This window comes from Acartia tonsa, chromosome 5 (genome assembly GCF_053477335.1).
Source record: "Acartia tonsa isolate MP-2025a chromosome 5, ASM5347733v1, whole genome shotgun sequence".
NCBI lineage: Eukaryota > Metazoa > Arthropoda > Copepoda > Calanoida > Acartiidae > Acartia > Acartia tonsa.
This window is the reverse complement of record NC_137264.1, coordinates 2,789,210-2,804,686: the sequence shown is the minus strand read 5'-3', so window position 1 is coordinate 2,804,686 and position 15,477 is coordinate 2,789,210. Positions and strand designations below refer to the sequence as shown.

Here is a 15,477-nt window from a genome sequence, read left to right as displayed (position 1 = left end):
TCCTTCTAGGGGCTTGTGGAGCAAGAGACCCCCAAAAACACTAAATAAGAGTTCTAAGCTTATTTTTAAAGATATCAACCTGATTTTTTTAATAATACTTTTTTAACATAATCGAATCAACAAACCATTACAGATTTCATTTTGGGACTTTCCTTCTAGGGGCTTGTGGAGCAAAAGACCCAAAAACCACTAAAAATATGAGTTCTGAGCTTATTTTAAAGATGTAAAAGTATTATTTAAAAAAAATCAGGTTGGTATCTTTAAAAATAAGCTCAGAACGCATATTTTTAGTGTTTTTGGGGGTCTTTTGCTCCACAAGCCCCTAGAAGGAAAGTCCCAAAATGAAATCTGTAATGGTTCGTTGATTCAGTTATGTTAAAAAAGTATTATTTAAAAAAATCAGGTCGATATCTTTAAAAATAAGCTCAGAACGCATATTTTTAGTTTTTGGGGGTCCTTTGCTCCACAAGCCCCTAGAAGGAAAGTCCCAAAATGAAATCTGTAATGGTTCGTTGATTCAGTTATGTTAAAAAAGTATTATTTATAAAAATCAGGTTGATATCTTTAAAAATAAGCTCAGAACTCATATTTTTAGCGTTTGGGGGGTTTTTGTGCTCCACAAGCCCCATGAAGGAAAGTGCCGAAATTCAATTTTCAAAGTTTAATGTGTACATCCAGTCATATAAGAGAGCCTACAAAACGAATTAGGTTGATAACGATAAAAACAAGCCAACACGGCCCTCCCAAACTTTTATACTGAATTTCATTTCCTATAACTGTACAAACTTCCCCCCCCGGCCCCCCCTTATACAGAATTCTGCCAAATTATGCTTTGTATGATTTCAATGACTTCATACCCACTTCCACATCCCATAATTAAGTTAACCTTTCACTAAATGATAAATTTAAGATGAGTTATCATGCTTTATTGTATCCATGGAAAATTTTTTGTGACACCCCCCCTTAAACCAAAATTGAGGAGGTTTTATATTATACAACAAGAGAAGTGTATTTTTAGCGTTAGGGAGGGGGATACACACCCGGAGGTGTCCACCAACTCACTCAAAAGTTTCCCTAAACTTACGCTGAAAGCGCGCGAATTTTTATTACTTTCCTTAAATTTGAGGGGTGTATCCAATCCCCTTAATTTCGCCAATTTTGTCACTTATCATTAAAACAGAAATAAACAACTTTTTTTCAATCTCAATTTGTAAACAAAAATCTCTTTTTGGCACAGGAGGCGGTGATGTAAACCATACCCCTCCAAAATCTTTCAATTATATGTTTAAAGGTTGAAAATCTCAATTATTAGTACCTACTTAGGTATTTCATAATTATTTTATGGCCATTTTCAAATAAACTAAATCAATGATATAGGTCAAACAAAATGAATCCTAAGAAAATCAATAAGGGGGGGGGGGGAAGTTCTGACACATTTGCGTAAACGGTGAGTATAGGCTTTATCTTTGGACTGAGAGGATAGGTTATTAGGGATAAAATCATTCTTATATGATGAATTTCCCCCAGATTTAAGATTTTTTGGATAGGCCTCCAGGTTCCGGAGCTCCAGGCCTCCAGGTGGTCTCTGTACAGGTAAAAATGAAAAATAATTTTTTTTTTTTAAAGTAACAGGTCAACTTATAAAACAAAATATGCATCTTTTTTAATATTATTCACATATTTGAAGAAAAAATATGCATATTTTGTTTTATAAGTTGATTTTTAACTTTCAAAAAAATTGTTTTTTTTTCATTTTTACCTGTACAGAGACCACCTGGAGGCCTGGAGCTCCGGAACCTGGAGGCCTATCCAAAAAATCTTAAATCTGGGGGAAATTCATCATATAAGAATGATTTTATCCCTTATAACCTATCCTCTCAGTCCAAAGATAAAGCCTAAACTCACCGTTTACGCAAATGTGTCAGAACTTCCCCCCCCCCCTTATTTAATGGAAAATTTTGTTAATAGCTTAAATAAAAATTTTGTCAAAATTATTTTGTTTGACGCAATTCTGTTTAGCTTTGAAGCTACTCTATAATTTGAATGAGTATGCAGTAGTTTCCTCTTAATTTTTGCATAATGTATTTTTAAAATAAATTAAAAATAAGCAGAGGATAGTTTTTCTGTTTTTTTATTACTTTAGGTCAGGTTAGGTAAATTTATATTGGGTAGGCCAGCAAGGTTAGGGCCTCCGGAAGGGGTTAAGTAGAAGAAAATTACTCCCCCTCTCAAGCGTTTACTGTTGTTTATTAAATTCAAGGACAAATTATGTTTATAAGAAACTCAAAGTTCCTATTTATTATATGAAAAAAGATAAAATAATATGTGATTAAATCTTGTTTTAGCGTGTGTATATAGGAGATAAAACAGTTAAAGTAGTAAGTAGGAGGATGAAATGGTGGAAGGGGAGCTTATAATATAACATGATAAGGGAGGTATTGACTGACTGACTTATATAATAGTGTAGATGCGCTACTAGTATTTATAATAATTCTCCTTTGGTGATTTATAAAATGTTAACATTTCAGGATCTAATCCATGCATTGAAGATCATTCCAACAGAAAACACAACAGACAAGGAGAAGGAGAAAGAGGAGGGGGGAGGAGGTACGACCACTACAACAGAAGAGGGGGACAAGGGGGATGCAGGGGACGGAGAGAAGGGGGCCGCGGAGAAGGGGGAGAAAAAGGAGGAGGGTAAAGGCGAAGAACTTAATTCAACCATGGGTAAGTTTTAAAGTTATTTAAAGCTTTGATACATTTAGTGTGTTGTATTATTACTGTAACAATGGGGTATAATGTTTTTAAAGAATCAACTCTAATTAGTTCAGACCTTATTAATTTGCTTAACAGTCATTTTTTCGACTGTCTTAACCTACGCTTTTTTGATATAATCATTCTTGTTTATTACATGAGTTGTATGTAATTAGATACAATACAAGTTAATATCACTTGAACTATATACTCTAACCATCCTTACAGAGCTATGTTGTGGGTTAAAGTCTGAGAATTCTATTTAATTTGGAATTTTTTAAATGAATATAAATGAAATAGAAACCGTAGTTTATTATAAAATTTTACGCCTAAAACGTTTGGATTACCGGACGGCTTCTGGAGCTTTTACCGCCTTTTTTTTTACTGAAGCCTGCCAAAATATCGTTGTTGTAAACTTATGTTATCAAATGATGTTTTGAATTAAAACAATTGACTCTTTTGCTAGCTTTTATGTATTGCATCTTTTCACCTATATTAATCAAAATCTCATATTTTCCGCTGTGAATTGTCGAAGTATATGCCAAAATTTTGCATTTTAAAACTTTTTTATCTTCATATATCTTTATTATTTTAGATACATCACTCTCAGACTCAACCACCTGTGTTAGCGTGGAAGTATCAGACAATGTTTCAACAGCTGATGCTGTGTCAGCTGCTGACGTCACAACAGCTGACAGCTCTAGCACAGGTAATGATGAAGTCGTAACAGCTGTCAGCTCTAGCACGTATAATCGTGACGTCACAGTTTACTGATATTTGGTTTGTTATGTACATTTTAGTAAAAACTCTTTGTACAAATAGTTACAAAATATTTCGGTACAAAATCTTATCCGAATTTGTTTGTCATAATACATAGAGGGAGAAGACATTGGACTGTAAATTACACTGCTACCCAAAGTATTATTAACACCTTATCTTATTCGATTATTGGACATTTTGTTGTATTTTGGTTTGTTATAAAGAACGTGTCCCTCCTAATTGTTGTGATTTTGTTTTAACACATTCGTGACGAGTTCCCAAAGTTCAAAGTTTTAATTCACCGTGCTTCAACAAAATAGATTTTCTCAATAATTACTAAACAGAATTCAAAAAGTAAGGTGTGAAATTAAAGATCTTACTATTTTTCATATTGGTAATTTTCTTCTTTTTTGTTGCGTTTTAGTACCTTAAAACCAATTAAAATTTTTTAGAAACTTAAATTACTTTAAAATAAGAGGTCTACAAAAAAACCGATTGCATATCTAAATTCTATGGATAATTTTACATATAGTACATGCTAAAAAACACCGACTAGCTATTTTTAAGAAATCACAAAAGTTAAGACACTTTCTTTTCAACTAATGATTTCTATCTATATATGTGATAATTTATTTTCTCGTATTCATTTGAATCCGGTGGATAGGAACCGGTTCTCATGAATACGAAAAAACTATGTCTAGCATCGTATTATATCCAGTTTTCTACGAATATAGAAATGTACAATCATAAGATTAAAACTGTTTTTTTTAGCCGGTGCCTTCGGCACCAGGGGGTTAAAAAAACTAGTTTTAATCTTATAATTGTACATTCTATATCCGCGGAAAGCCGTTTATAATACGATACGAGAAATAACTATTCTCGTATTTATTCGAATCCGGTGGATAGAAACCGGTTCCCATCCATACGAAAAAAACTGTGTCTAGCATCGTATCATATCCAAGTTTTTACAATGAAATATAAAAATGTACAATTATAATATTAAAATCAGTTTTTTAGCCCTGAGGTGCCGAAGGCACGGGCTATATCCGCGGAAAGCTGTTTATAATACGATGCGAGAAATAACTATTATTATTGGGGATGTACATCAATTTATCGTCCCTTAAAATCCTTGAAAATATATTATTTAGGTGCAGCTGTTGAAGGTGATGGTGATGCAGCAGTGGGTGATGATCCAACTCAACAAACAGAAACACAAACAACAACAACAGCGAGCTAAAATTAATCATTATAGTCACAAATATTAGTATACCAACTTAGCCATTTCTGATAGGTATGTCATACAGATTTGAACAGTAGGGCAATATAAAAAGCTATTTTCTTATTAAATTACAGAAATTTTTTAAATTTTACAGGGATGATTTCAAAATCTTATTCCCTTTTTTGCCTACTAAATTAGTTCAACAAGAAAGAAAAATCTTAAATATTTTACATTTCCGCGGATAACTGTATTGGTGCAATTCCTGTACTATTACTTCTTTAATGGATTTTCGGCAACTCTTAGAACCGGTTTGTTTCCAGAGGAAAAAAAATATTTTAGGCCGTAAATAATAAAAAGCTTTTTTTATAAGTCGCATACTGTTTAATTCGTTAATACACACACACACACAACTTCCATAAATGAGAATATAGGACACTTTGCTGCATTTAGGATAATCAGAATAAATCCGGGAGGAAGGGAACAATGGAATATAAAAAGTACTGCCTCTCTAAAGTTTATGAACTTGTTTTGCCAATCAGTTGCTTGAAAACCATGAGGGCAATGTTGAATCTGTCTAAACTTAACCAACAATTTTTTTCTAAAAAGGGGGACTTTAGTGCATACTAGTTTATCGTTCATTGTCTCTTCCCTCAAGATTTTTGGAATACATTAATAAACACTCACAGTGCCTTCGAAGGTGCTTTGACTTTAGTGTTAGAACCTAAATTGGGACAGTGCATTTCATTACCCTAGGTTAGGTAACTTCATTTCACTTATCAATAAAATCTAAAATGCAGCGGTTTTTGGGAAAATTAGATTTGAAAATTTCAAGTTCAATTTTCATCCACAAGGAGTTACCGCATAATCATGACAAGAAGAAAAGATTATTTATTTAAAATTTTGAACAAGTTTGCTTTTATTAAGTTCTTCATAAAACCACTCCTGAAGTGAGTTAACTAATGGCCATTTTTATCAATTGCTTTGCTAAGGTCACGGAAATTCAGCCTTAAATAAATCATATATAGAGAGGTTTTATGACTGACTTTATAAAAGCAAAATTGTTCAAAATTTTAAATAAATAATCTTTGCTTTTCTTGTCATGATTATGCGGTAACTCCTAGTGGGTGAAAATTGAACTTACAATTTTTAAATCTAATTTTCTCAAAAACCGCTGCATTTTAGATTTTATTGAAAAGTGAAATGAAGTTACCTAACCTAGGGTAATGAAATTAACTATATCCTAATTTAGGTACTGACACTAAAGTCAAAGCACCTTCGAAGGCACTGTGCACTCAACATTTTTAATATATTTATTACTATTATTGAGAAAGGGAAAAAACTTTCCAGTTTCGCTTCGAAACCGATTAATATCCGGTGGATTAGAACCGGTTCTCAGCCGTACCGAATAATTATTTATAGCATCGTATTATATCCAGTTTTCTATACGAGAAGTAGCTATTATCGCACTGTATTATAAACAGCTTTCCGCGGATATAAATTGAAAATTAGCCCCGAGATGCCGAAGGCACAGGCTAAAAAAACTGGTTTTTCTTGCGATTGTACATTTATATATTCGTAGAAAACTGGATACAATATTATGCTAGACATATTTTTTTCAGTATGGCTGAGAACCAGTTCTAATCCACCGGATATTAATCGGTTTCGAAGCGAAACGGTAAACCTTTTCTTAATTGCAATTAAATATGTGTGGGGCATATCTCACCATTTTGGAATAAAATTAATTATGTGAGTAAATTACATTTCTTTCCCCCTTTTGATAATTATTACTTTTTTTATAATTAACGCACCTAAAATACCTAAATTACATAAACTAAGTATTTGTTTTTATCTCAATTCTGAATATCATTTTATCACATGGATAATTTTGTTCAAAACGGTAAGAAATGCCCCTCCCCCCTTTTACTGATTAATGCTAATTGCTAGTGGCACAAATTAGTTTTATTATTTTTTGCAAGTATATTTGATAAACAAATCATAAAGTAATCATTTTTATGCAGAAATATGATTCAGGGTTTCAGGGGTAGGTCAATGGAAGTTTAATATGTCTTCCATTTAACTTATCCCTGAATATACATACATACACATAAACATATATTCACAAGACTGATCCATTGGGACATTAAGTGTTGCGGATCCGGATCCTGGGGTATAAATTTATGGAAAAATCTACCTAAATTTATATAAAATAGTCACTTACAAATTTTGAAATATCTGGTAACCTTGTTAAGATCAGCTGATTCACTCCCACACTCTTCTCTCTCGCATTGACTTCGAGATTAAAGAATAAATATTTTTTGAAAAATTTGGTGATTTTATTCTTATTGTCAAAGATCCGGATCCGGTCCGATTCGGAGCCGGAGCCGGATCCGGATCCGCACTGACCAAATTTGGAGGATCCGGATCCGCATACAATAAATGCGGATCCGCAAAACTGCATTAAGGGGTAAAGTTTTAAAAGAAATATTGTTGAAAAAATTTTAATGAAAAAATAGCATTTATTGAAACATTGGGACTAGGGAATAGTGACATAAAAGATTCATTAAAAAATATGTAAAATGATAGCATAGATGCATATATTACTCCAAGTATTATTTAGGATATTTTTTCAATGTTTAGCATCAAATAGTTTTGAGTTTCAGTCATCATAGTTACCGCCCCCCCTCTATGAAAACAAGACATTTTGTCAAAAAAAGATGAATTATTAGGCTTTGAACTAGACTGTATTACATCCAAAACATTTACATTTACTGTGTCTTTTGGGACAATTTAATCGTACTAATTTTTTCGTGTTATAACATCGTTGCTTCGATTCTTTAAAAATATATAACATTAAAATATTCTCAATTATAATAATTTTCCTTCAAACAGAACTTAGATTAATGTTTTAATCAAAATGTCTTAATTACATAAGGGCGAGGCGTGTTTTCATTTAACAATAAAATATTTAACTTATTTATATCTAGATTTTGTTTAGGTTTAATTTTGTGTTTTGCCGCGTTCATAGTTTATTTCTAGTTTACTAATGTACAAGTTTTGCCAGTAAGTAACATAGTGAAATAGAAATAGTTAAGCCAGAAATATGTTTTATATATATAAGCTTTTGCTAGAATTGCATACATTTAGGCTGCTCGCTGAATTTAACTAACTTATTTTAGTAGCTTAATTTATAATAAGACTCAAAAGTTACGAAATTTTAGCAAATATTTTGTTGTTGATATAAAAAAATGGACTTAAAATTAAAGGTTTTAAAGCCTAAACTTAAGTTATTTTTTTTTTAGTTTTTGTTAAATACATACTTAATTATCATTTTTGTTTTAGTAGTGCAATTAATTGTTAATATTTTTATTACCCAAATATTTATTTTTTAATTATCTGGTTTTTCTAGTGATATGTAGAAGATGGGTATTTATTTTTATTCACCCTTTTCTGGAACTATGGTTTGAACCCTGTGAAAGATCCTGTTTTAATACAGAGTAGGTTTTGTCATTATAAGTGGATGATAAAAAAATCTGTGAGTTAGTTACCTTGCAGGTAAAAAAAAGTGTTGATTACCTAATCTAATGTATCAAAACCTACCTTTTCAACTGAGGTCATTTTACCAGAATTCAAACTCTAGTGCCACAGAGGAGTGTATTGTATTATTTCTTCTTGTCTTTCCTTCTTTTTTATCTAATTTTTATTTTAATACTTTTTGTTTAAAATGAAGCTTTCTTACATTTTAGCCAGATTTCCCCCACTATTAGTTACTGTTACTTATTGTAAAAAAATATTTTTTATTAATAGGAATCCTTTAGAGCCAGGATATATTTTAAGATTTTTAATTTTAAAACTATAAAAAAAATTACCTAAAGTTGTTTTGCACCAGAAATGTAGTTTTTGTTTTAACATTTGAAATTACAAGTTAGGGTTAGGGTTAGGCCGGATACTTTTTTGGCCGGATACCGGATATCCGGCTGATTTCTAATGCCGAATATCCGGTTCCGGCTAGATATCTGTTAAACGTTCGATATCCGGCAAATTACCGGATATCCGGTCGGATAACCGGATATCCGGCGTAAAAAATCAGCCGGATATCATGTAACCGGATAGTTTTAATATCCGGTATCCGGCCGGATATTAAAAATGACAGGATATCCGGCCCAACCCTAGTTAAGGTTATTAATAATTCACTTGTTTGTTCGCTTCAAGAAATTATTTGAACAATCATGAAAAAATAGCAAGGATAATTGCATCCATAAGTAGTGCTATAAAAATAAGAAAAAAAGTGATTTTTTACTTAACATTTAGTTAAATATTAATGGTGTTTGAATTGTATATCATGAATTTTGAATAAATCCAATGGTTTGCAGCCAGGGAATTATGTATTGAACAATTGACGTTAAAATAATCTTTCCCCAAACATTATGCATGGCATCTACCTTTGGTAGCTGTTAAATTTCGAAAAAAAGAAGTATTGAATAGTTATTTCTCGCATCGTATTATAAACGGCTTTCCGCGGATATAGAAAGTACAATTATGAGATTAAAACTAGTTTTTTTAGCCCCGAGGTGCCGGAGGCACCGGCTAAAAAAATGGTTTTAATCTTATGATTGTACATTTCTATATTCGTAGAAAGCTGGATGTAATACGATGCTAGACATAGTTTTTTCGTTTGGATGAGAACCGGTTCCTATCCACCGGATTCGAATGAATACGAGAAAATTATTTAAAGCTCCATTTACCTCCTTCCGCCCTTGATTTTTTTTGTGTTTATTCCCCTAGTACTTTAATATCAATGGATATATGAATACATGGACATTTTGACGAGGGAATTTTTGTCGTTAATTAAGGTTGCTAATATAGTCCCCAGTTATTGGTCAAGCGTTCCTCCATGGCCAGGGGAGGGGATGGGGTAAAATTATATTGTGAGGGGGAATGGGGGTGATTTGCGTAAACCTGGTATATAGGCTTTATCTTTGGACTGAGAGGATAGGTTATTAAAGATAAAATCATTCTTATATGATGAATTTTTGAATTTTTAAGATTTTTTAGATAGGCTTCAGGTTCCGGAGCTCCAGGCCTCCAGGTGCTATCTGTACAGGTAAAAAATAAAAATCAAATTTTTTTTGAAGAGTTAGAGGTCAACTTATAAAACAAAATATGCATCTTTTTGAATGTTATTCACATATTTGAAGAAAAAACATACATATTTTGTTTCATAAGCTGACCTCTAACTCTTTAAAAAAAATTTGATTTTAATTTTTACCTGTACAGAGACCACCTGGAGGCCTGCTGATCCGGAACCTAGAGGCCTATTCAAAAAATATTAAAACTTGGAAAAATTTATCATATAAGAATGATTTTATCTTTAATAACCTATCCTCTCAGTCCAAAGATAAAGCCTAGGTACCAGGTTTACGCAAATGTGTCAGAACTCTCCCCCCCCCCCTTAATTACCTAGACAGCTGGAAGAAATATTTTATTGAGGGTATGCGAGATTCTCTCACTATATATACGTATTCTAGTATTATCCTTTCTTAGTAACTTGGTTGAAAATATCCTCTTCGTTTAGAATAGTTATTTCTCGTATCGTATTATAAACTTCTTTCCGCGGATATAGAATGTACAATTATGAGATTTAAACTAGTTTTTTTTAGCCCCGAGGTGCCAAAGGCACCGGCTAAAAAAACTAGTTTAAATCTTATGATTGTACATTTCTATATTCGTAGAAAACTGGATATAATACGATGCTAGACATAGTTTTTTCGTATGGATGAGAACCGGTTCCTATCCACCGGATTCGAATGAATACGAGAAACAATATCAACTTAGAAGATGAACAGACAAAACTTAATTTAGAGTAGGTTTGTTACAGAATGAAAAGGGGGGGGGGCGAAAGTGACACTTTTTGAAACCAAAACTAAAAGTCAAAGGAACTCAACTAAAAAAGGAGTTACAGGTCTGACATTTTGCATGGCAGTTGCTTTATAGGGGTACAATATGGAACTGTGAAGAAACGGCGTCGCAACCGCCGAAAACCGCCGAGAAAAGGCAAAAAAAAATTCGGCGGGAAACGGCGGTTTTCGGCGGTTGCGCCGCCGTTTCTTCACAGTTCCATATTTTACCCCTGTAAAGCAACTGCCATGCAAAATCTCAGACCTGTAACTCTGTTTTTAGTAGAATTCCTTTGTTGACTTTTAGTTTTGGTTTCAAAAAGTGTCACTTTCGCTCCCCCTCTTTAATTATTAATCCTGGCTCTTTTATTTGTATTATATTGGCTAGAACTGAACTTTGTGATATTTAACCAAATACAAGTTTCTCTTTTTTTTCATTTAGAGATAGAAAAAAGAGAAATTCTTCCTTTACCCTCTTTTTTTTAAAAAATAGTTTGTTGTTTTATGTTTATTTAATTGTGCATTTTGTGGGAAGATTATTGAAATTCATGCATAAAGTTGATAATTACACGTATTTAATATAGAAATAATATATAAGCACAATTATAAAATAAAGATAGCTTTTTGTTTTGAATTTTTCTAGTCTTTCCACAAATCACAGTGTTGCTATGGATTGGATATTAAAAGTTAGATAACGAAAATGCAATTTCCCCCTTTTTTTTACACGTGGAGCAACAAAACAGTCCCTTTTTGTAATTTTTCTTTATTAAACTTTTTGTTTTGATTAGGTTAGGGTTAGTATAAGGTCAGTAAAACCCTGAAGGGTAAGGGTTTTCTATAAATTATAAGGAGGGTGTGATTTTTTTTTTTTGGGGGGGGGGGGGGTTTATTCCCTTTGAAGTTATTAGGAACAAAAAATCCTTCCCCCCCCCCCCCCCCCCCACACCCCTAGTGGCGTCAAATTAATCTAAATTAATAAATCTTTTAAAATTATACTTTTCTTGTTTTCTGACCTTTATGATTCTGTAGCTGCTCTGTGACCAAATATGTTAAGTCAAAACTGTGATTTTTTCTTATTGTAACACGTCTACGCACATACACTTGTGTTACAGAACAATGTCATAGTTGGTTCAAGTTGGAAATAACGAGGCAAGGTGTTTTTTTAAAGGCTGCTTGTGGCCAGCGGCTGGCTGCTTACATTCATTACTCAGAGAGAAAGGAAATAATGGGCTTTTTATTACACTAGTCCCCAAAGTTATATAATAACCTTTTGTTATTTGTTTTGGGGACTTTTTAATTGGTTGGTTTATTTAGTTGAGTGTTTAAACGTATCAACCACTAACTGTAACTTACAAAAGGGGTAATTTTGTGTATCATCTTTGGGAATATAAATCAATTTATCGGCCATTGCCTTATCCCCTTAGTCCCTTTTCATTACTACAGTACACAGCTGGATAGATTGCGCGTAACTTCTATTCGCGCGTTTTTATGCTTTCTTCTAGTACCTTTTGTCGCCACAGGTGGTTTTCTAATGATGTACTCAGTCGTCTTGACTACTGGTATAGCTTTTAAATACCTTTCTTCTAATTCCTACTTAACCTTATAGTTGGATTATTATTATTATAATAATGAAAAGTGTATTATGGTGAATAGTATTTGTATTAATATAATTTCAATTCTGTATCTGTTTTTTTTGTTTGTTGTTGAAAGGATTTCAATCCTTATAATAAAGTAACAGGATGTGTGTCTGTTTGTCTGTCTGTCTGTACCGAAGGATCTCGCTAAACGCTGAACCGTTTGGGTTCTCCTTTACAGGGTAACTTCTCATAGGTCTTGGGAAGGTTTATAACTATTTTGGGGGAGGGTACAACAACCCTCCCAAGAGAAATGGTCACCAGAAAAAAATCCCCCCCCCAAAAAAAAAAAAATTGTCTGACAAATTCAACTCCCCCCCGCCTCAAGTGCCCCTAAATACCTCTGGGGGGCGTAGCCGCTAGTCCTTTTAATAAAGTAATAGGATGCGTGTCTGTTTGTCAGTCTGTACTGAAGGATCTCGCTAACCGCTGAATCAATTTTCTAATTTGTACCTTATTTGTACCAAGATTCAAATCGAATGGAAAATTCAAACCTGTAGAAATTAAGAAATTGGGGCTCTGTAGAATTTTCGGTTTATTTTCCGATAGTAGATTGTCCAAAAAAATAACATACAGTTATTTAACCCCTTCTTGCTCTAAGGACTGGTCGAAAATCCACAGCTGTAAATTAACATTCTTTGGGCTAAATATTTTCCTTGAGGAGTAAAATTATAAATTGATTTAACACTTAAAATTTCTTTTGTATTGCACAAGAAACTGCTTTATAGAAACACTTAAAACCCTTCTAAATGTACGGTTAAATTTTTTTTATGTGACTTTTCAATACCAATATTGTGTGTCTGTCTGACCATAATATAAAAATATGATCTTTAGTTAATAAGCTATATAAGTTGGAAAGAATTATATTGTATATAATAGATTTGAAATCTGCATAAAATTTTCAGGAATTTTTATAAAATTCGTTTTTCATATAATTCTTTACTTAAAATCGCAAATACAATTTAAGTTATTTAATTTTGACCAATAGGATAGGTGGATTGGAAATTAACTGAGCTCTAATTGGTTGAATGATTTACGAAACTTAAGCTTCTCCAATCAGAGCGCAGATTGTTTTCAACCCACCAATCACAGATGTCAAAATTAATTAACTTAAATTGTATTTGCGCTTTTAAATAAAGAATTATATAAAAAACAAATTTTATAAACAATCCTTAAAATTTTATGCAGATTTCAAAGCTATTATATACATTAAAATTCTTTCCAATTTATATAGCTTATTAGTTAAGGCACATTAGAAGTTTGTAGTCTATGTTGTTTATATGAAACTAATGGCTAAGCCCCCTAGAAGCCACAGGGCACTGAAGGTGGAGGAAAACTTGACCCTCTCACATTTTCAATATGAATTTTGAAAAAAAAATTTGAAAAACTGAAATAATATTATATTTTTTAGGGAGGAGAGTCATTTTGCTGGGAGTGAGAAAATACCCTCTCCCTAAATAGTTAAAAACCTTCCCTGGACCTATAAGAAGCTCTACTATAAAGTTTATCGGTTAGCGAGATCCTAAAAAAAAGACAAAAAAGCTTACTACTTTACATAATACTTTGTATTACTTTATATCCTAAGACAGTGTTTCGCCCTCTTAGGGCTCATCAATATGGCGCAATTTATCAGAGTTTTTTTTTAAACGTGGCGGGGCTTGAACCGGGAACCCTTAGATTACTAGTCCAACACCCTACCCATTGGGCCATATTTTAGGATGATATTTTCAAAATGGTGCATCAAGTTGAACCACTAAAAGATATGTTTTATAAATTCTACTCCTGTTAAAGTTCGTTTGTCCGATTTACGACAATATTTTTAAAATTAGTTTTTTTTTTTAAATGTTAATGTCCTTGTAATTTAATGTGTTTTCTTTAGTGTAGTAATTGCAAAAAACAATTTTCCTCTTTAACGTGAATAACACTATCCATAAAAGCGAAGTTCAATAATTTTACAAATTTATTTAGTTCAACCTTAGTGCCATTTTTCATAATAAATAAAGAATATCTTCGCTCTTAACCAAATAGTCTGCACCTCAATGTCAATATTTTAAAATGTAAGCACTTGCATTTTGACAACGACTATAGAGTTGCTAGGCTTTAAAGATTTTTTTTACAACTTTACTTGAATATTATGGCTAAAATGCTTTCCGTTACTTGGTTCTTACAGACAAAACACAAAGAGAAGCCACGCTGAAAAAATGCATCACAACAAAATAAACCCTTGATCATTTTTCCTTGAAAACCTTTAAAAAAAATAACTTCAGAAGTGAACAGTTTTACCAATTTGCGTAGAAATTCCAATGAACCTACAAAAATGTTGTTTTTAGGACAGAGCTTATGGTGAGCTAAAAAACCTTCTAATTCTACTCTCTAAAACCCATATGAAACTTGAAAAGAAAGTGAATTTTTATCTTACGAATACGTTTTTACATTTTTATATTCTTAGAAAACTGCTATACATAATTTTTCAGTATGGCTGAAAACCGGTTCTAATCCACCGGATATTAATAGGTTTCGTAGCGATACGGAAAAATAAATTATTTTTCTAAAATAGAATTGAGATACTAGGTAATTAAACAGTGTTTGCAAACGTCACTTGTTTTCATGTTTTCACATTTCTTAAAATAGAATTTTAGAATTGCATTTTGTTATATAACAAAGACAATTATGTTCATAAGCAGCGCTGAAGTAACACTAACAAGTAATAAAAGTAAACTCCATTACCCATAATTCCATTTAAGCATTTAGGACATTGGGCTGTTTATTACACTAGTCCCCAAAGTTTTATAATAACGTTATCTTATTCGTTGGCTTAAAATTTTTTGTGACTTTTGTTGAATTTTGATTATTTGGTTCATGAAGTTGAGTGTCCAAACGTTTCAACCACTAGTAGTAATCTACACAAGAGGGAATGTTTGTGTATTTAATTAGATATGTATGTCAATTCATCGGCGATTGTACTGTTCCGTTAGATACCTGCATTTAAAAACATAATGTTCATTAAAAATTAGTCGTTCAATTTTAAGAAAACTTCAATAATGTGGCTTTTGTATTTGTCTATAGTTCATCATCATTGCCTTTTAGTTCTCGGCAGAACGTAGGCCATGCACAATGGTTCTCCAATCTTCCTTTTTTTGGGCACGTTTTAAGGCATTGCTGAAAGATGGAATTTTCTTTTCTTTCAGTTCACTTAAGAGTTCCCTCCTCCAGGTTG

General features: G+C 32.4%; 1 protein-coding gene across 32 annotated transcripts in view; it reads left to right on the top strand.

Moving 5' to 3' along the window:
* The window catches only part of Mob2 (MOB kinase activator 2), a 40,476-nt gene extending 28,167 nt beyond the window's left edge, over positions 1 to 12,309 (top strand). Inside the window, exons 9-15 of one of the 32 annotated variants that reach the window (XM_080159881.1) lie at positions 2,529 to 2,727; positions 3,350 to 3,463; positions 4,662 to 4,804; positions 8,032 to 8,155; positions 11,270 to 11,312; positions 11,656 to 11,775; positions 12,233 to 12,309. In XM_080159881.1, the coding sequence (XP_080016007.1) occupies positions 2,529 to 2,727; positions 3,350 to 3,463; positions 4,662 to 4,750 (402 nt within the window). In that variant the 3' untranslated portion in view covers positions 4,751 to 4,804; positions 8,032 to 8,155; positions 11,270 to 11,312; positions 11,656 to 11,775; positions 12,233 to 12,309. Of the gene's footprint in view, positions 1 to 2,528; positions 2,728 to 3,349; positions 3,464 to 4,661; positions 4,827 to 6,351; positions 6,408 to 6,568; positions 6,774 to 7,245; positions 7,392 to 7,621; positions 7,793 to 8,031; positions 8,156 to 8,475; positions 9,168 to 11,014; positions 11,313 to 11,655 lie in introns of those variants that run through there. The other 31 variants (XM_080159857.1, XM_080159867.1, XM_080159862.1 and 28 more) reach the window with 31 other exon arrangements.
* The last annotated feature ends 3,168 nt before the right edge of the window (positions 12,310 to 15,477 follow it).